General features: G+C 39.3%; 1 protein-coding gene across 3 annotated transcripts in view; it reads right to left on the bottom strand.

The window, feature by feature from the left end:
* Positions 1–16,249: 16,249 nt before the first annotated feature.
* COG6 (component of oligomeric golgi complex 6) overlaps positions 16,250–20,672 on the bottom strand; it is a 28,777-nt gene continuing 24,354 nt past the window's right edge. For all 3 annotated transcript variants that reach the window (XM_070732785.1, XM_070732783.1, XM_070732784.1), the window contains exons 17-19: positions 19,014–19,067; positions 17,550–17,629; positions 16,250–16,718 (exon numbers count right to left, since the gene is read on the bottom strand). In XM_070732785.1, the coding sequence (XP_070588886.1) occupies positions 16,571–16,718; positions 17,550–17,629; positions 19,014–19,067 (282 nt within the window). In that variant the 3' untranslated portion in view covers positions 16,250–16,570. The remainder of the gene's footprint in view (positions 16,719–17,549; positions 17,630–19,013; positions 19,068–20,672) is intronic.

Genomic DNA, 20,672 nt, shown 5'->3' with positions numbered 1-20,672 from the left:
AAAAGAAGATTGATAAAAATATTATAAATGATGATGAAAAGGGAAAGAAAATTGATAATGAAATACTGACTAGTGACTATGCTGATAAATATATTGAAACTTATGATTCCACTGGGGTTTACAGTGATAAAAAACAAAAAGATATTAAAATGATTATGTCCAGATTCATGATCATGATTTTGAGATGCATAAGCAGGGGTGGGCTACTGCCCGGATGGGGTGGGGAATGCAGTGGGGTAGCGAAAATGGAGCTCCACCCCAGAGCACCCAATTCGTACTGAAAGATGCTTAAAGAAAATGCAGGGTGTCCTGTATAAGCCACAGCCACAGTGTGGTAGTAGAAATTTTGGTAGCCCTTCACTATGCATAAGGTTATAAAAGGAATGGAAAAAAAAATAGATGTATACAGAAAATAGATTTAAGAAAGAGAAAAGGTGTGGGGAAAGGAAGCTTTTAGGTATAAAGGTAAAAGAAAGAAAGGGAAGAAGTTAGGGAAAGGGTGATGGAGACAATATTTATATAAAAAGGAAATAATTGAGAAATTAAAAGGAAATAGATGAGGGGTGTTGGAATGCTATAGATGCTTCTTGTTGTTTTTCCCTTTTTTATAATTACTATCCTAGATTCAATTTTGATAAGAATGTTAATTGTTTAGAATCTGATAAATATAATTAATATAATTATTTTATTAAGAGTTAAGAGTTTCTTGCTCTGTTTATACAGGCAGATTTTGTATATTAGATGGATGAATTAATAATGGTAATACAGTGATCCCTCGATTATCGCGAGGGTTCCATTCCAAGACCCCTCGCGATAATCGATTTTTCGCGATGTAGGGTTGCGGAAGTAAAAACACCATCTGCGCATGCGCGCCCTTTTTCCATGGCCGTGCATGCGCAGATGGTGGAGTTTGCGTGGGTGGCGGGGAAACCTGGATCTTCGTCTGCTCGCTGCTGCTGCGGCCGCCCAGCAGCTGATCTGCTCGGCGGCAGCAGCGAGGAGCCGAATCGGGCTTTCCCCTTTGCGTGGGCAGTGGGGAAACCCCGATCTTCGTCTGCTCGCTGCTGCTGCGGCCGCCCAGCAGCTGATCTGCTAGGCGGCAGCAGCGAGGAGCCAAATCGGGCTTTCCCCTTTGCGTGGGCGGCGGGGAAACCCGGATCTTCGTCTGCTCGCTGCTGCTGCGGCCGCCCAGCAGCTGATCTGCTCGGCGGCAGCAGCGAGGAGCCGAATCAGGCTTTCCCCTTTGCGTGGGCAGTGGGGAAACCCCGATCTTCGTCTGCTTGCTGCTGCTGCAGCAGCAGCGAGCAGACGAAGATCGGGGTTTCCCCGCCACCCACGCAAAGGGGAAACCCCGGCTCCTCGCTGATGCCCCTGCTCGCCCGCCCGCCCGCCCGCTCGCCCGCCGCCCGCCAGCAAGAGGGGGAGAGATAGAGAAAGAGAGAGAAGGAAAGAAAGAGATGAGAGAGGGAGGAAGAGAGTGTGAGAGAGGAAGAAGCAAGATAGAGAAAGAGAGAGAGAAAGAAAGATGAGAAAGGAAGGAAGAAAGTGACGTCATCGGGTGGGAAAAATCGCAATATAGCGTTTCGCGAAGATCGAGATCGCGAAGATCGAGGGATCACTGTAGATTTATTTTTGACTCAATATAATTATCAGTGAAAATGTGAAAAATTAAGAATTGGAGAGAATGGAAATAGATCAAATGTTAAGAGACACTGCGGTTCAGAGAACCAACTGCTCAGTCTTCACGGCCAGGCAATCCTTCTGAAGATACCCAATTCAAATAGCTTTTTAATTTAGGGAACCTCCTGCTGTTTCCAATCTTGAGAGTCACCAATATTGAGAGTCTCCTGCCACATACCTCCCAGAAACCAATTAGAGCACACAGAGTTGGCCTCTTCCAGGTCCCATCAGCTAAACAATGCAGGTTGGCAGGGCCGGGGGGGGGGAGGGCCTTCTCTGTTGTTGCCCCGACTTTATGGAACCAACACCCCACCCAAGGTCTGTATGGCCCCCACCCTGCTGGTTTTACATAAGGCCACAAAGACCCGGCTATGCCAGCAGGCCTGGGGGTCCTAAATCAACCACTAACTTGTCCATGTGTCCGAATTGGTTTGAATGACTTGTATGTATGCTACTGAATTGTCTTTAGTTTCAATTAGGATTTTAGCAATTAGTTTTTCTCTTGACTTCTTTTTATTGCTGCTATTATTTGTAATTTTTATACTGTTGTAAGCAGCCCTGAGTCCTTTAGGATTGGGCAGCATAGACGTCAAATAAAATAAAATAAATAAATAAATAAAACTCGTCTGTCTGATTAGCTTTGCAGAAATCAGGGATTAAAGCAGTGTTTCCCAACCTTGGCAACTTGGAGATATCTGGACTTCAACTCCCAGAATTCCCCAGTTGAAGTCCAAATAGTTTCAAGTTGCCAAGGTTGGGAAACACTGGATTAAAGAACAAAGAACCCTGGATTGGAATGCAATTGGATATTTGGGCAATTTGTTTATTTGCCCCGTCTTTCTCCCATTCATGAGCAACCCACTCCTTAAGTCTCTGAGCAGTGGCAAACAAATGAACGACTGAAGACACCATTTGAGCTCATAGGTTGTTGACGTAACTGCAGTGTCTTCTTGAACATATTGATTCTGTTTGGGGAGTGAGGCCAAAAGCTGATGACAGCAAAGTTCATAGGTGGGTTGTGTGTTTTTTTTGCTCTTCCCTGTGTGGGTGGCAGTGAGATGTTTGTTCTCTGGAGCAGTCGGCTGACTGCATCTACTTTGCTCTAATAGATTGAATAGATGACCATTAAAATAGAAAGGCAAGTGCAGCAGCTCTTAATTTATAACTTACCTTAAAAGCATTTGCTCTTTAGTTATTAATTAAGGCTATCCTTTCAATAAAGCATCCAAAGAATTATTATTTTTCTTGTCCAGTGGCCATCTTTATAGGCATTTCACTTTAGCCATTTATTTAGTCTAATAGTTTATTAGGAACACAAATTATCTCCTGGCAGAAAGGGGAAATGACTGGCATGCAATGTATCATATTGAGGCAAAAAATAATTATTGTGCCATTTATTTATTTTTTCAAGGCCAGGCATGTTGTGATGCTAAAGTCTAAAGGAAAGTACATTGATTTACAGGAAATTGTTCACTTTCGTGGTAGTCATTTACAAATGTACTTTTAGCGGCCCCCTTCAAATGCTGATAAGCTTTGTACTGGTCCAGCCAAGTCGTCTCCAGTAACGTCAGAGGCTCTTTAGGAGCAGGTGCACCTACTGCTGGTACTCAAAGTTCAGGAAAACACTGTCTTTACTATCTCCTCACATAGGTAAAACTCAACTGCTTTATACAAACGTTTCTGGAACGGAGAACAGCTTTTCCTAATTTGGTGCCTACCCATCCCCAGTGGCCATGTTTGGTAGAGATAACAAAGTCTCTAGTCCAGTGATGGATCAATCTATGACATGTGTCAAAGATGACATAAGATGTTTTACCGGTGGCATTATGCCCCAGCACGATTAGCTAAAATACACCCAAGCATAAGTAACAAATGTTGGAAATGCAAAACAGACATAGGAACATACTATCACATTTGGTGGACATGTCCAGAAGCAAAAAAAAATTGGATTAGAATTCAAAACTGGCTGGAAGAAATACTAAATTAGAAATTAGAAATAAAACCAGAAATGTACCTACTAGGAATAATCAGAGGACAACACAGTAAAGAAGATTATTATTTAATAACTCATATATTAACATCAGCAAGACTGGTATTCGCACAAACATGGAAACAAGAAAAGATACCAAATGAAGAGATGGTGATCAAGAAAATGTTAGACTGCGCCAAATTAAGTAAATTAACCTACGAACTACAAAATAAACAAATGAGGACTACTACAGAGTGTGGGGGAAACTGTATAATTGGATAGGGGGAAAATACATAAGAAAATGAAATAATATCAAAAAGGGAAAGTAGAAAACAAAAACAGAATTGTAAAATATTAATCATTAAAGTAAAGCAATATGTATATAGATAGGTATGTATAAATGTTTTATGTTGTTTGTTTGTTTGTTGTTATTATAATAATATTTTTTTAAAAAAAACAAAAAACAAAGATGACATGCCATGTTGGGTGTTGGGTGTCACCAACACCCAACAACTGCTCTTGAAAGCATGGCCTGTTCTCACGTGATTTTCAGAGGCCCCGGAGTCCGCATGAGAATGAGGCGAACTCTTGCGCAATCTTTGAACCCTCCAAAAGTCATGCAAGAGAAGCATGCTGTCATGTGGCCTCCAGAGCCTCTGAAAATTGTGCAAAAACAGTGCTTGCTTTCATGTGGTTTTCAGAGGCTGCAGAAGCCACTCCTCCATTCAAAATAGAATACCCTATGAGACTAGACTTTCAATCCTGGGCCTAGAAAGTTTAGAACTAAGACGCCTTAAACAAGATCTAAGTATTGCCCACAAGATCATATGCTGCAATGTCTTGCCTGTCGGCGACTACTTCAGCTTCAACCACAACACAAGAGCACACAGCAAATTTAAACTTAATATTAACCGCTCCAAACTTGACTGTAAAAAATATGACTTCAGTAACCGAGTTGTCGAAGCGTGGAACTCATTACCGGACTCCATAGTGTCATCCCCAAACCCCCAACACTTTACCCTTAGATTATCTATGGTTGACCTATCCAGATTCCTAAGAGGTCAGTAAGGAGCGAGTACAAGTGCACTAGAGTGCCTTCCGTCCCCTGTCCTATTGCTCTCCTACATCTCCTTTACCTTTCTTCTATTCCTATATCTCTTCTTCTATTCTTTCATTGATATGTTCTATTATTATATCTTCTTTTCTATTATTTCTTAGATATATTTTACTATGAGTACCTCCTCTATAACCATCATCATGTATTTTATTATGTGTATATAGATATATACCCACTAAAACCCTCATTGTGTATTGGACAGAATAAATAAATAAATAAATAAAAACAAATAAAGAGCATTCTCTGAAACTGCTTCAAGAGTTAAGGCTTTGTGTGATCTCGAGTAGTCTCAGGTAGGCTCCAGAAGTCTGCCAACATCGCTAAAGAATTTGTCACATTTTGACAAATAAATAAATAAATAAAAACTAGAGAAAGCGCAGAAGAGAGAAAGCAGGATGATAACGGGACTGGAAACTGTAACATACGAAGAACGGTTGCAGGAACTAAGCACGGCCAGTCTGACGAAGGGAAGGACCAGGGGTCACATGATAACATGTTCCAATACTTAAGGGGCTACTAGAGAGAGGAGAGGGTCAGGCTATTTTCCAAAGCACCAGAAAGCCAAATGAGCAATAATAAATGGAAGCTGTCCAAGGAGAGATTTAACCTAGAAATAAGGAGGAACTTTCTGACAGTGAGAGCAATCAACCGGTGGAACAGTTTGCCTGAGGAGGTTGTGAGAACTCTTGAGACTTTCAAAGGGCGATTGGACTGCCATTTGTCCGAAATAGTGTAGGACTCCTGCTTGAGCAGGGGGTTGGACTAGATGACCTACAACTCTAATAATAATCTAATCTTTAAAAAAAAAACTTGAAGGTTAAGTGGTGTTGGCAGATTTTAGGGACTGCTGGACTGTGGGGACAATTGTGCTGTTCCCTAAGGTTTGTGTGCTTTAGAGCAGTGTTTCCCAACCTTGGCAAATTGAAGATATTTGGACTTCAACTCCCAGAATTCCCTAGCCAGCAAATGCTGGCTGGGGAATTCTGGGAGTTGAAGTCCAGATATCTTCAAGTTCCCAAGGTTGGGAAACACTGCTCTAGAGAACACCATGAGTCAGCCTTTTTGAATGGCAGCAGTACTGCTAGGGTTGAAATCAAGGCCCGAGCCTCATCTTCAGGCCGGTTCGACATTTCTGTCAAAGGCTGCTGTTCCGAATGGCCAAATGTGTGTGCGGGGGGGGGGGTGTAATTGTTTTTCTTTTGCTGGATGGGAAGATGGAACATATCAGCAGAATCAAATTAGGCATATTCAAAATTTTTGAGATGGCCAAGCCCAAAATATTTTCCATGACTGCTCTAATCCAAGGCATCTGGAGATAATCAAGTTGGAAAAGGCCATCACAGAAAATACAAAAATATTCTGAAGAGACAGGAGTATTACTAGATTTTAGGCAGTTTATTATTAGTTTGATCATTATTATCATATTTAGTTGAAAATTAATGTCAATCTTAGAGAAATAAAGTTGATCATGACTGGAAAAAACATTAAGTATTACACCTGTCCACAGGTGGTGTTTAGTAAAGACTTCGGATAGGGGCGGCATACAAATCTAATAAATTATTATTATTAATTAAATTCTACTATAGCCTACACTTAATATTACATGGTTCAAGTAAGAAACTGATGTTTCCTAGTAACCCATAAAAGTTAGTAAGCATCATTAGTCTCTTACACAATCTCACTGATGTTTTGGTCATTTAGTGCATGTTGTAAATTTCATTGCTTTATGATCTAATCCTGCTCATATACAGGAATCCAGTGAGAAGCTGCCAATGGCATCATGATGTGGTATCATTAATTTAACTTGCTTTTCCCTCGTGAATATTGACAACATCTCATAATGGAATCAGTTCCAGTAAGTGAGACAGTTCATCTTGCTTTTCAAAATTGTGAGAAAATATATTTTCTCTCTAAAATTTTCCCTCTATGAAAGAAAAAGTTCAAGACTTTAACAAATAAAACCTATAGATTTCTCAAATACAAAAGACAAGCAGAAATAGTACTGTTTAGTTTATTAACATTCATAAACTCATGTGATTGGTAATTAAGATGACTAACTTTTATTATCAAAAACAGACATTTAAAAGATTTGGCTTAAATATTTTCTTATTTTGAAGTCATAGTTGTTTATCTGTTACTTTGTGAAATTAATGAATAAAACAAATGAAATATTATTTTGCAATAGTAAATATGCTTATGTATCATTATTTATTTACCTTTTAAACAAAGAGTGAGCACAGAGGTAGAAACATATTTGTCTTAATAAAAATTGCATTTTAAAATTCATCTTTGATTTTTTGAAATTAATTAATTAATTTCATTCAAATGGCCAGCCTATTTAAGCCTTGGCATAGTACTTAAACAAAATGGCTGGGCTTGTTTCTTGAGTGGAATCGTCTCAGAATGTAGATCAATATACAATTGATGAAATACCCCCCCATAATTTAAAAACCTTATCAAAGATGTGCACTTGGACAATATGTTGTCTGGAAAAAACCCTACATGAGTCCTGATGCTGGGAAGAGATTGGGTTTTAAAAAACAGAGTTTATCAAAAGCACAACTGGCCATTATGAATTGAGAAAAAAACATGCAAGAATTCCGACAAAAATGTACAAACATATTTTATAGAAATATCAAGTAGTTTCAGCAGGACTGTAACCAAGTTTTGTGTTAGAGAATTCGAAGCATGTAATACACACAGCTGGTTGGTTGGATGGATGGATACACTTTATTAAAGTTTGTATAGGATAGTGATGGCGAACCTTTTCGGCACCGAATGCCCAAACCGGAATGCATGTGTGTGCTGGAGCACTGGAAAGCTGAAGACCAGCTGGCTGTAGCGCGCATGCACACTGGCAAGCTGGTCTTCGGGTTTCTGGTGCTCCAGCACGCACAAAAACCACCTGGCAGGAGTGCATGTGCAGACCAGAAATCCAAAGACCAGTTGACTAGTATGCGCATGTGCACTGGCTGGCTGGTTTTCAGATTTCTGGTGCTCCAGCATGCACGAATACCAGTTAGTACAAGCCAGAAAGCAGAAGAGCAGCTGGTGATGGTATGCTTGCCCACCGAGAGGGCTCTGCGTGCCGTCTTTGGCACCTGTGCCATATGTTTGGCATCATGGGTATATAAGTTGTTTTTGTATTTTATGTTAGAGAACTAGTAGCTAATACACCCAAGCTGAGTGTTAAGAATAATGCTGCAAAATAATATTCAATACTTGATGACTTATGCAAAGTTAGTAAAGTGTGAATAGGATCTAGTTGACAGAATACCCTACGAAACTAGACTTACAATCCTGGGTCTTGAAAGCTTAGAACTACGATGCCTTAAACATGATCTAAGTATTGCCCACAAGATCATAGGTTGCAATGTCCTGCCTGTCAAAAACTACTTCAGCTTCAACCAAAACAACACAAGAGCACACAACAGATTCAAGCTTAACATTAACCGCTCCAAACTTGACTGTAAAAAATATGACTTTAGTAATCGGGTTGTTGAAGCGTGGAACTCATTACCGGGCTCCGTAGTATCATCCCCTAACCCCCAACATTTTACCCTTAGACTATCCACAGTTGACCTCTCCAGATTCCTAAGAGGTCAGTAAGGGGCGTACATAAGCACACTAGTGCCTTACGTCCCCTGTCCTATAGTCTCTCCTATATCTCGTATTTCTTCTCTACTATATCCTCTATAACCTTCATTGTGTATTATTGTGTATTGGACAAAATAAATAAATAAATAAATAAATAATAAAAAAATAGTATTGATTTCAAGACTTCTTGTTCAGGAAAATCAAACAAAGTTTTAAACACTTTTAACAACTGTGAATAAAAATCATTTATTGGATTTATTGGATTTATAGGCTGCCCTTCTCCTCGCAGACTCAGGACTGCTTACAAGAATAAAATATTGGCAAACATAAAAATAATACAATTTACCAACACTTCCACCAATTTCCTCAGAAAACAGAAGTTAGCAGACTAGGGGATGCCTGGGATAGAAAGAATCAACACTTGCTTTTTAATTAGCAGCCGTGTCTCCTGAGCCAGAGGTCTTTATTTTCCCAGAAAGATATTTTGGGATGCCACACGGTGCAAATCAGTTCAAATGTCTTGTTTGGGAAAAAAAATATCATCAGCTGGTACTGTCTTTGGCTGATTAGACTTGGTGTCTTTTCAAACACTATAAACAGCAGTAGAGTCCTAATTTCTTCCTGCTAAATCTAATGTGTGGTAGGGTCAATAGAGCATTTTTTTTTTACTGTCCAGTGCCAACACAAACAGGAGATTCACAAGATAAATTTCAGCTCTAGCAGGAGTGGGTTCCTCCCAGTTTGGAACGGTTCGCTTGAACCAATACCGACCCACTGGTGACATCACCAAACCGGATCAGTCGGTGCTGATCCGTGGAGGCTGCCATCTTTTTAATTCCCCCCCTCCCTTCTGAGAATTTACAGAAACTAAATTCCAGCACTGTGCATGCAGTCACCATCTTTTTTTTGGCTTAAAAAAAATATTTTAGATTTTTTGTTACTGCTTATGCACCAAGTTGCGCCCATGTGGCTTGGGAAGGACTGAACTGGCAGCAAGTTAGAGCCCACCCCTGAGCTCCAGATACACTGACAACTTTTCTGCATCCTAACTCCTTATATAATGGTGGCAGCCTCTTTTTGTACTCTTTAACTTACAACACTTCACTTAGTGACCATTCAAAGTTACAACAGCACTAAAACAAAACAAAATCACCATCTTTGACACTTACAACTTTTGCAGCATCCCATGGTCATGTGATCAAAATTCAGATGCTTGGCAACTGACTCATATTTATGACGGTTGCAGTATCCCAGGTTCATGTGATCATCTTTTGTGACCTTACGACAAGCAAAGTCAATGGGGGAGCCAGATTCATTTAACAACTGTGTTAACAATTGCAGTGATTCACTTAACAACTGAAGCAACAAAGGTCGTAAAATTCACTTAACAAATGTCTCACTTAGCAACATAATTTTTGGACTCAATTGTGGCTGTAAGTCTAGGACGACCTGTACTTGAAATTGAAATTCCATTCCTAAAGCTCTGAAGGGGCAGGTCAACAAATATTTTGCTCGTATGAAAGGAAAATTAAGGCTGGCAATATCATACCCGAATGCCTCTTGCCAGTTGGGATCAAAATCCACCCATTCCTAGATTTTGTTATTTAAAAGAGTTTGCAAAGTAGCAGAGTAAGCATTATTCATCTATGTATAACAGTAGCTCAGAAATAAAATGAATAAGCTATTTTCATTATTTATCTAGCAGACTATGGCTGTGTGCTGCATATAATAGGGCTTCTCACAAGCAACCTGCAAAAAATAGCAGTCTTATTTGTACTTATCTTCAACAAGTAATAGCACATTTCAAGTGCTATGGAATATTGAATCTATTCTTTCAAAGCACCTGAAGGCAGGAGAAGGATGGAAACTGATCAAGGACAGACGCCAGCTAGAACTAAGGAGAAATTTCCTGACCATTAGAACAATTAATCGGTGGAAGAACTTGTTCCCAGAAGTTGTGAATGCTCCAACACTGGGAATTTTTAAGAAGAGATTAGACAACCATTTTTCTGAAATGGTATAAAGTTTCCTGCCTGAACAGAGGTAGCAGAACTACCTTCCAACTGTTTTATTCTGTTACATTTCCAAAGATATGAACCGGGGAAGTGGTACTCTGGGTGTAAGTTTTGCATCTTATATCTTGTCATCCTTATATTAACTTTTTCTGCTTTTCTTTAGCACAATATTCTCTGCTGCTTGCAAGCACTATGAAATGAAGCAGAAAATCACCCCTAATGTGGATCAGATGAATCAGAGGTCCTTACATAACTAAATGCATTTTAGCAGATGGCACAGAATGATATTTCAGTGGTTAAATAAAATTTAGAGTGACGTCTAAAATTTTCCTTTCAGCTCGGTAATCACATCCCAAATGATATTAAAGAATATTTACACAATGGGAACTATTCTGGTGCTCTTTAACCAATTTTCCCGAGAAGCATAATAATCCAGACAACATACCACTTTTAATGCCAGAGAAGAGGAAAGCTAATAGCCTTAACCAGACCAACCCTTCTTATCACTCTTACTCTCTCCTGTGTTCAAAGGAGGTTACAGATCTGGATTGGAGAATCTGTTGTACTTGGAAATGTATCCTAGCATTTTCAAACTAGGCAGCACAGAATTATATCAAGAAGAACAGGCTTCTCAGGACGGCATTCAACAGAATAAAGTAGAATAAAATTCTTTATTGGCCAAGTGTGATTGGACACACAAGGAATTTGTCTTTGGTGCATAATCTCTCATAAACTCTTCAATTCTCCAATATTCTGGGAATGAATTGGCACACTGGGACAGCAAGCCATGAGCAAAGAAATTAGTGTTATATGGGCTTACCCATTGATATTTACTTTACTTGTGCCATTTTTTTTTACCATTGTAAGCATATTCCCAAACAAAGCCCTCACAGGTCTTCCATTCCTCATTTTTATTTAATAAAAATGCTAATAGAGACTAAATTCTGTTTTTAATTTGAAGTATATAGAGGGCCTTCTAGGTACCAAGAGAGGTTTTAACACAGAGAAAAGGCTGCATTTGACTTGGAGTGAAAAGGGAATCATGTGTTTTCAGAAGGATTCCATCTCTCCATATTTTGAGATACTCAAACAAATATAAAAATCTGCTTTTCGAGCACAGCATATAATATTTATGAAACCTGTTCAGTGTCACTCCTAAGCTATGGAATGCGCATTTTCAATCTTCTCTTCTGGCTTTCAGCGAAGAGCTTGAGACCTTTCTCTTCAGCAGCATCTTATTTGTTATTTTAATAGTATTAATGGTTTTATATTTTAAGTGTTTTTTTAAAAATCTCCATTGCTAGCCCATTGAATACTTGATTATAGAAAGGATAGAACTTGTAGGATTTTTTTAAAAAATTCTGAAAAGCTATCCTAATTCAGTGCCATTAAAAACTCAAAACTCATGGAATCCAGTCCTTCTTCCCCCTGAAATTACGCCTACCAGAGTTTGCTAAATTTTTGTTTTTTTACTCACTAAATCAATAAGATATTTTTCTTTTTTTAAATTAAAATAACTTTTATTTAAATATATATATAAACACAATACACAAAATAACACAAAGACATTTAAAAAGAAAATTGGACAAAAGTGTAGCAAATCTTAATAATTTTGGGTAATACAGTATGTTCATTTTGATTGTTGCAATCCTTCCCATGAAAGAGAGTTGAAGTTTACCCCACTTAGCCAAATCTTTTTAAAAAAATTTTCCAGTCAATTTGTTGTAATTATCAATTTTAAGTGTTATGCATCTTGCTGTCAAGATAATCCCTAGATATTTTATCCTTTTTGTTATTTGTATATTTAACTTTGTCATCAGTTCATCTTTTTTGTTATTGCTCATGTTTTTAACTATCATTTTAGTTTTTTGCTTGTTTATTTTTAACCCAGCTGAATTCCCAAATTTTTCTAGTGTATCTAGTAATATCGGACTTGATTCTATTGGGTCTTCGAGGATGAATACAAGGTCATCCGTGAAAGCCGGTAATTTATATATCTCCTTTTTAAGTTTTATTTCTTCATTATTTCTAACTGTTCTGGTGAGTACTTCTAAGGTTAAAATAAATAAAAGGGCTGAAAGTGGGCAGCCTTGTCTCGTACCTTTTTGTATTAGAATCTTAGATGTTGTATCGCCATTAACTATAATGTTAGCAAACTGTTCCGTATATATGGCCCTTATTACCGTATTTTCCGGCGTATAAGACGACTGGGCGTATAAGACGACCCCCTAACTTTTCCAGTTAAAATATAGAATTTGAGATATACTCGCCGTATAAGACTACCCCTCTTCTGTACATCATAGACCTGACTGAGTCTAGGTCTATGATGTACTTGCATTGAGAAAAAAATCATTTCTGAACATGATAACACAATATTTTAATTACTAATGATGAAGATCTTATTGTTAAAATTATGAATGAATTATTTAGAGAGAGAGAGCCAAGTGGGAGCACTCTTCTGTCTATCTCTCCATATGTCTCTGTCTATCTGTCTTGTCTGCCTCTCATATTTCTCCTCACCACAATTAAGTTTATTATTATAACTCATCATAATTTGTCAACACAAAAAGGTGAACCTGGCTATTTTTCTTTCTCCTACCATCTATTCTGCAGGTATCTTTCAGTCTAACATGCAGCATGCTGACACCTATGTGAGAATCTATTATGGAATGAGAATCTGTATGTGATATCATGATATGGCAATCCAAACAGCCCATCCATTTTTTCCTCTTTCCGCACTTTCTGTCTTTATCCTCTTGCAATGTCACTTAAACAGATTTTAACTTGTCGGGTTTAATTAGTGACCCTGCCAATTTTCAGTACTGTGCAGTGTGCTATGATACGGAGCAGGGTGAATAATATGACCTCAGCTTTTAAAGTTATTTTAAAATGTTGCCTAAGAAATATGGAAAGAGGATTCTTTTTGGAGGAAAAGTACATTTTCAATGGTTAAACATAAGAACAAATACAAACAGGCAGAAATAAATGCATCCAGTTTAACATTCAATTTTGCAACCACTAATAATGTTGGTCAAGTAGGTACAAAAATACCTGGGGAAATGATCAAAGTCTGGGAAATGGGTCCCTTGTCAGTTAAAAGGAGTGCTGATTTACCACCTGCTAGAGCAGTGATTTTCAACCTTTTTTGAGCCGCAGCACATTTTTTACATTTACAAAATCCTGGGGCACACCACCAACCAAAATTACACAAATCTAATAAATAAATAAATACATACATACACACACACACACATAAATAACCCCCTCATATATACAATCCCATGTAACATCCCCTTATAAATACAGTCAATCATCAATCATCCCTCCTCAAATTTATACCACTGTCTCATTTCTGGGTACTTCTCCTGTCTTTCCCCCTTTTCTCTCTCATGTTTCTCATTTCTCTCTCTTCTTCCCTTTTTCCCTCATTCCTTCTCCCTCTCACTTCTCCTCTTTTTCCATCCCTGTCTCTCTCCCCCCCTTACGTGTGTGTGTATACACACTCGAACCATTTCCAAAACCAGTTGAGGGCTGGGTTTTTTTTCTCTTTTATTCTTTTCAAACACAGGTGTGGGCTGGGGGGGGGTGTTTCTTATTATTTGGGTGCTTTTTACCATATGCTTCAAGAATCACCTCTCTCCCTCTCTCTTGTTCTCTCTTATTTTCTTTCTGAGGCTCCTCCCACGAAGGTTTCCTTCTGAGCAAGCTGGCAGGAGGATGGGAAGCAGCCCCTTTACTGTCAGCCCGGGACCGGACTGTGAGAGGGGTGGGCGTTCCCACACCGCTCGGAGCGGCTAGCGGCCGCATCGCCAGTGCCGTTGCAGCCACCGCTAATGTAAAGGGGCTGCTTCCCGGCGGCAGGAACTGCGGGGGGTAGCCGGCGTAACGAGCCCTTGCCACAGCTATCCGCCGCTTCTTTCTTCTCCGCCTTGCCTCCGCTATTCCCGCCGCCGCCTTTGCTCTCCCCGCCGGGCAAGAGGCAAAGGCGGCGGCGGGAGTAGCGGAGGCAAGGCGGAGAACAAAGAAGCGGCGGATAGCTGTGGCAAGGGCTCATTACGCCGGCTACCCCCCGCAGTTCCTGCCGCCGGGAATGGCGCTCCACCCCAGCAAAGCCGGCGGCGGGAGTGGCGTCGTCCAGCAATAGCAGCGCTTCGATGAAGCCGGCGAGGGAGCTCCGGAATCGGTTGGCGCTCGCCCGACGCCTTGTTTTTTTATTTCCCCCTTTGGTTTCTCTTCACAGGCGGGAGTTCGGGAGGCAAGGGAGCGCTCGAGGAGACAGCGTCTTGCGGCATCGCCTCCCGTTGGGTTTATGACGAAGGGACGCTCAGCAACTTCTTTTTCCTTTCGGCGCCATAGCAACCCGCAGTCCCCGGAGCCGGCGGGTTGAGGCAAAGGGCTGCGTTTCCCTTCCCTCCCTCCCTCCTGCCCCCGTCCTGAATGGAAGCCCCGCTCGGCCAAGCAGCCCGGGATCTCCGCCGCTTGCAAACCGGGCGGGCGGAGCGGACCCGCGCTCACTTTCGGCTCCGGGGACTGCGGATGGCTATGGCGCCGAAAGGAAAAAGAAGTTGCTGAGCGATGCCGCAAGACGCTGTCTCCTCGAGCGCTCCCTTGCCTCCCGAACTCCCGCCTGTGAAGAGAAACCAAAGGGGGAAATAAAAAAACAACGCGCTGCTGTTGCTGCTGTCGCTGCCGCCTGAGGCGGCGGCACTCGAATCTGGCGTGGTGGAAAATCTTTGCCTGCCTCCAGATTTTCCACCACGCCAGATTCGAGTGCCGCCGCCTCAGGCGGCAGCGACAGCAGCAACAGCAGCGCTTTTTCCTTTCGGCGCCATAGCCACCCGCAGTCCCCGGAGCCGAAAGTGAGCGCGGGTCCGCTCCCCCCCCTCCTCCCGCCCGCGGCTGTGGAATGGGCGCAGTATCCGGCCTATAAGACGACCCCCCACTTTGGAAAAGATTTTCAGGGGTTAAAAAGTCGTCTTATACGCCGGAAAATACGGTACTCTTGAACATTTTGGGCCAAAATTCATATATTCTATTTGTTTTAACATGAAATCCCAATTGAGGTTATCAAATGCTTTTTGAGCATCGATAAACTTGATGCTACTTGTTCTTCGTTATGACATTCATAATATTTCTCAATTGTCTTTTTGGTAAGAATCCATTCTGGTCAGGGTGAATAAATTTATTTAAATAACCTTTTAATCTATTTGTCATAATTGAACTGAATATTTTGTAGTCAACATTTTAAAGTGAATGGGTCTATAGTTGGATGTTAAGGTCTGGTCCGTATCTTTTTTGGATATTAAAGTTAAGTTTCCGTCTTTCCATGAGGCGGTAATTGTCCTTCTTCTAGAATTGCGTTGAATATTTCTAATAGGGTCTCTTCCAAATCTTCCAACATTTCTTTATAAAATTCTATTGGGAGACAATCAGGTCCCGGAGCTTTATATTTTTTTTGGATTTTTGACAGTTTCTCTTAACTCTGTTATTGAAACCTGTTCATTTAACATTTCGACTTCTTCTGCTACTTTTGGAAGGTTGGCCAATTCAAAAGTATTTTCTATCTGTTCCTCCTTAACGGAATCATTTTTAAAATATAAATTATTATAAAAATTCCAGATTATCTGTTTTTTCTGGTCGATGTCATAGCAAGTTGTCCCTTCCTCATTTTTAAGGCAACTAAATCACTTTTCTTTGTCTACATTTTTAAAGCTTTGTAGCTAACCATTTCAAAAAAATCTGGGAATATTAGCACTGGGGTTTTAATCAAGTGAACTAAAGTGTGATTTGTGCATAGGCTCAATATAATTTGTTAAAAACTCTTGAAGGAAAAATAGCAGGGAAATACCAACACTGGCTCAATCACCAAAATAAGAAAATGTCCACCATTTATTTTACCATCATAACAAAAAGTAATCTGAATTATGACAAAGCCTTATGGCAAATCCCAAGTTCTAATAAATTATTTTAAATGCTGGCATATAGCAAAGCTGTCATACAGCAATACAATTTAAACACCACCACCCCAAAGTCAGTAGGGTTTCAGATAATTACATGTGTAATTGCAACTCAAGCAACAGTCTTCTGCAAAAAAAAATATATTCCATTGTCCTTGCCCATTTCAAAGTTGCATTATGTCCGTTCTTGGGTAATGCAATCAGTGTATTAAAAGGCAAGTTTTGGTCAATACAATTATGAGAGAAGTGACTGAACCTGATGAGGAGATCTATATAATATAGTTTCCGGATCTTTATAAGCATTTTCAGGATTCATCACAGCTGCATACAGTTCAGTGTAAGCTCGGCAGACCAATTCTGTGGACTGTTTTATTATCTGTTGTCTAAAACACAACCAGAATTAGACATGTAAATATACAACTGATGATAACAGAATAAACATAAAAATTGCCTTGATAAGCGAGAGCATGTTCCCTTTCTTTGCGGGAAGAAAAAAATGAAGGCCATCCTAAATAGCTCCCTGTCTCCACTCACTGTAAATTAATGCAACCTCTTGCAGTAGGCAGAAAGCAAATACTCTTGGGAGCAATGGCAGGATGGTCTGAGGCTCTACATTATGCAAAGTTTTATGTGATTTCTTCCCCCAATTATATGGCAGCAGTAGACCTCTGAAACAGCCACAAGGGATAAGTCTTTCTTTTATGAAATTTTATACACCCATACCTTTTAATGATGATGATAGAAATAAATTGCAGCTTATCAGTTTAATCATTCTTCTGGGATTGCCCGCCCACCTCCTACAACTCCATGCCCCTTTCCTAGACTGGAACAGTATACAATTTGCAGCTAAACATGTGGATGCATCCCCTTTATCCCTCAAACAACTGGTTAGATGTAAAATAGCTGTGCGAACAAACCCAAAAGATGGCTACAACCAGCTTCCTGGCAAAAGCACTGCACCCATTGAAAAGAAAGAGTCTTTCAGCCAAACAATCTGTTTCCAAAATGGTCCTGCTGCCTGTCTCACATAGTAAAAACCAATTGTGAATGAGTAAGCTATCATCCTTCAGTGTATCGGCTAGTCAAGGGCACTTTAGACTTGCTCAGTCCCCAAATCAGCCCCCTCTGAGCATTTGACAGTGATTCTTATGTAAAGGAAAGCAACTAATTCTGATTCTGTCAAAGAAAGGGGAAAAAAGAAACATTTTACTTACTTAACAGTTGTGCTCAGGAGAAAGTTTATCTGTGGCATTAACAGGCCATCAGGAGCAGACAAATAACGATCAAACTGGACCTGTCACAGAGAAGGGCAGGTATTAGTGGATGTGTAGCCCTCAAAAGACAGGCCCACTGCTCTGAAGGCAAGAATTAGAGCCAAACACTATACAAATGTATTCTAATGCTCCAGGAAAAGGAGAATCTGGATGCACAAAAAGTCAGTTGATGATGATGATGATGATGATGATGATGATGATGATGATGATGATTATTATTATTATTATTATTTATTGGATTTGTATGCCGCCCCTCTCCATAGACACGGGGCGGCTAACAACAATGATAAAAACAGCATGTAACAATCCAATTAATAAAACAACTAAAAACCCTCATTATAAAACCAAACATACACACAAACATACCATGCATAACTTGTAGTGGCCTAGGGGGAAGGAATATCTTAACTCCCCCATGCCTGGCGATAAAGGTGGGTCTTGAGTAATTTGCGAAAGACAAGGAGGGTGGGGGCCGTTCTAATCTCTGGGGGGAGTTGATTCCAGAGGACCGGGGCCGCCACAGAGAAGGCTCTTCCCCTGGGGCCCGCCAAACGACATTGTTACATTGATCCCCAATACAACTCAACCAAAACTAAGCTGTAACATGGAGATGTTTCATACTTGCCCAGCTTTTGCACTGGGGAGCAATCCTTTATATGAGGAAAGGGAGTCAGCCCAGCCTATCTTATTCTTGTTCTTTATGCTCTCTTCTCATTTGCCTCATTCTAATCACTGCTCCGCACTACATGAGTTAATTTCACCTCAGAAAAAAATCCCCGCTATTTAACTGTAATCCTTTATAGTTTATAGATGTCAATTATTATATTTTTCCAATCTGAATTATCAACAACTGTCAAACGTAGACATATTTTGAAATGACTCAGTCCAACTTTTGCCTTAGAATGCAATTTCTGAAGTCTCCCATGTTATAAAACACTACCAAACATACTATATCAAAATAACTTATCTGGAAAAATAGCTGATATGAAAATGAACATGAAAATTAAATCAATGTCATATCCTCCATATCACAGTAAAATGTATTGTTCTTTAGTGGATTAACTAGAAGCGAGTACAGAATTAAATTCTAAAATTTCTTTACAGTGAAATAACACCCCCCCCCAGGCTCCCATCATTTATTAAACCCACAGACCAAAAAAAAAAACCCAGCACACCCAAACCTTGAACTGAACTTGGCTTCCTTTTTGTTTTCCCTTTCCCTTATTCCTAAAATTTTAGATTGAAAACACCTTGGAATACAAATTAGCCTTCTTATATCTAGAGGAGCATCTTATAAACAGTGATAACACAATAATAAAAAGAAACTAAAACACCCACTCTCACAATCTTATCCCAATTTTCCCCTCGTCTCCTCTACAACACAGCTGAAAAGGTTTAACTCACCATTGCAGCTTTTAATGACATAGAATCCATACTGGGTACATTAGCCAAGGGACCCTAAAATTAAAGGAGAGGTAAATAAATGAATAATTACACAGAATCCGTGTTTCAATAAAATCAAACCAAAAAAAATATTTTGCAACAAGCCCTAAAACTGTAGCATGCTATGGATATTTATGGGATCATGCAATGATTATAGCGACTGAATATTGGAGAGGACAGGTGCCACAAATCTCTAGATCAAATTTTGAAGTTAGTAATTTATTATTTGGTGCAGGAAAAACAAATTAAGAGTGCTAAACAACTAGCTATTGACTTAATGGAGGACAACTGAAGTATAAGTCCGCTGACTAATAATGTTCTAGTGGATCTATTCATGAAGAATTGTCTCATGGAAAGGAAAGGAAATTATGGTTTTTTAAAAAGTTCCTAAAGCAAAATAAAATGTGAATTAAGAAAACGTTGGGTAGAAAGAAGGTACAATCTAAAAAGAGAGGAAAGATGATCATTCAGGCAATTTGTGAGGATTTATAATGTGCGGCATGTGATTAAAATTCTAGATGATCAAACCTGGGAGATGTAGAAAATCTCCTAATCACCCAGTTTTAAGGTCAGAAAAACACTTACACATTTGCCTGGACCAATTTATAGCACTAAACTAGAATGTGTGTTACATGATTCTGTAGTACGACTTATTAAACAAACCAGCAAAAGCAAAATTGAGTATATCACAATTAAAAAGCTCTTATCAGCTTATGAATTACAAAACTACACTATTTTTCAAAAGGTGACTTGGTGTTTTAAAACTAAAATAATGCATTTCTTTTCATTCTTCAAAAACTGCCAAGGATACCAGTAACCACCACCTATCTTTTTGAATGGGAAGTTTAAAAAAACCCAATATGAAAATTACAAAGTAAATTCTCGGTCACGTGTGGGTTTATTAAATGGAAACAAGTCTACCTAATAAAAGTTAAAACTTTAAAACTCCACACACCAAAATCCAATCTATTCTTTTTAAGATACCACTGCAGCTGTGACTTTTGCAAACAGGTCAGGGTCTCATGACTACCTTAAAAACATAGTTGTTGACATCCCTTTGAGGTCTCCTAAAATCTTACGAATAATCTATCTTCCTCCCAACATGTTTAAGATTGGGACCATTTCAAGTTACTTTTTATTAAATAATTCTATCTGCAAGTCTTATTTCATTTGGTTGAAAAACAACTTTAAGAATATGAAAATAGAAACTGTATTACCCAAACTAATTTTGATAATATGAAATTAGGTCTTGTCTCTCAACTAAATTTCAAAAGTCCTAAGATATTTCTGTTCCAACATGGTTGATTATTGATTCTAAAATTCTGAATTATATTTATTTCAGTATGTTAAACTTTGCCTTTGTGAAATCATAACCTTAATAACTCCTGTTTCTCTTCCATACTTATGCTGACATACAGGAAAATACTCTATCATATATTCTTCCTATAAAGGAGCATGAAGATAACTCATTGAAGGAGGAATGCAAGTAATGTTAAGAGAAAATGAATAACTCAATTCTAGAACAAAAAAACCTGGTCTTAACGGTTGTTTAGTGTGAAGAAGAGGGTAAGGTAAATTCATGGGGGCTTTCAAGATTTTGTCATTATGCTAATAAAGAAA

Source organism: Erythrolamprus reginae, chromosome 1 (assembly GCF_031021105.1).
Source record: "Erythrolamprus reginae isolate rEryReg1 chromosome 1, rEryReg1.hap1, whole genome shotgun sequence".
In the NCBI taxonomy this organism is placed as follows: Eukaryota; Metazoa; Chordata; class Lepidosauria; order Squamata; family Dipsadidae; genus Erythrolamprus; species Erythrolamprus reginae.
Note: the sequence above shows the minus strand (reverse complement) of the source record. Positions and strands in the feature narration are given on the sequence as shown.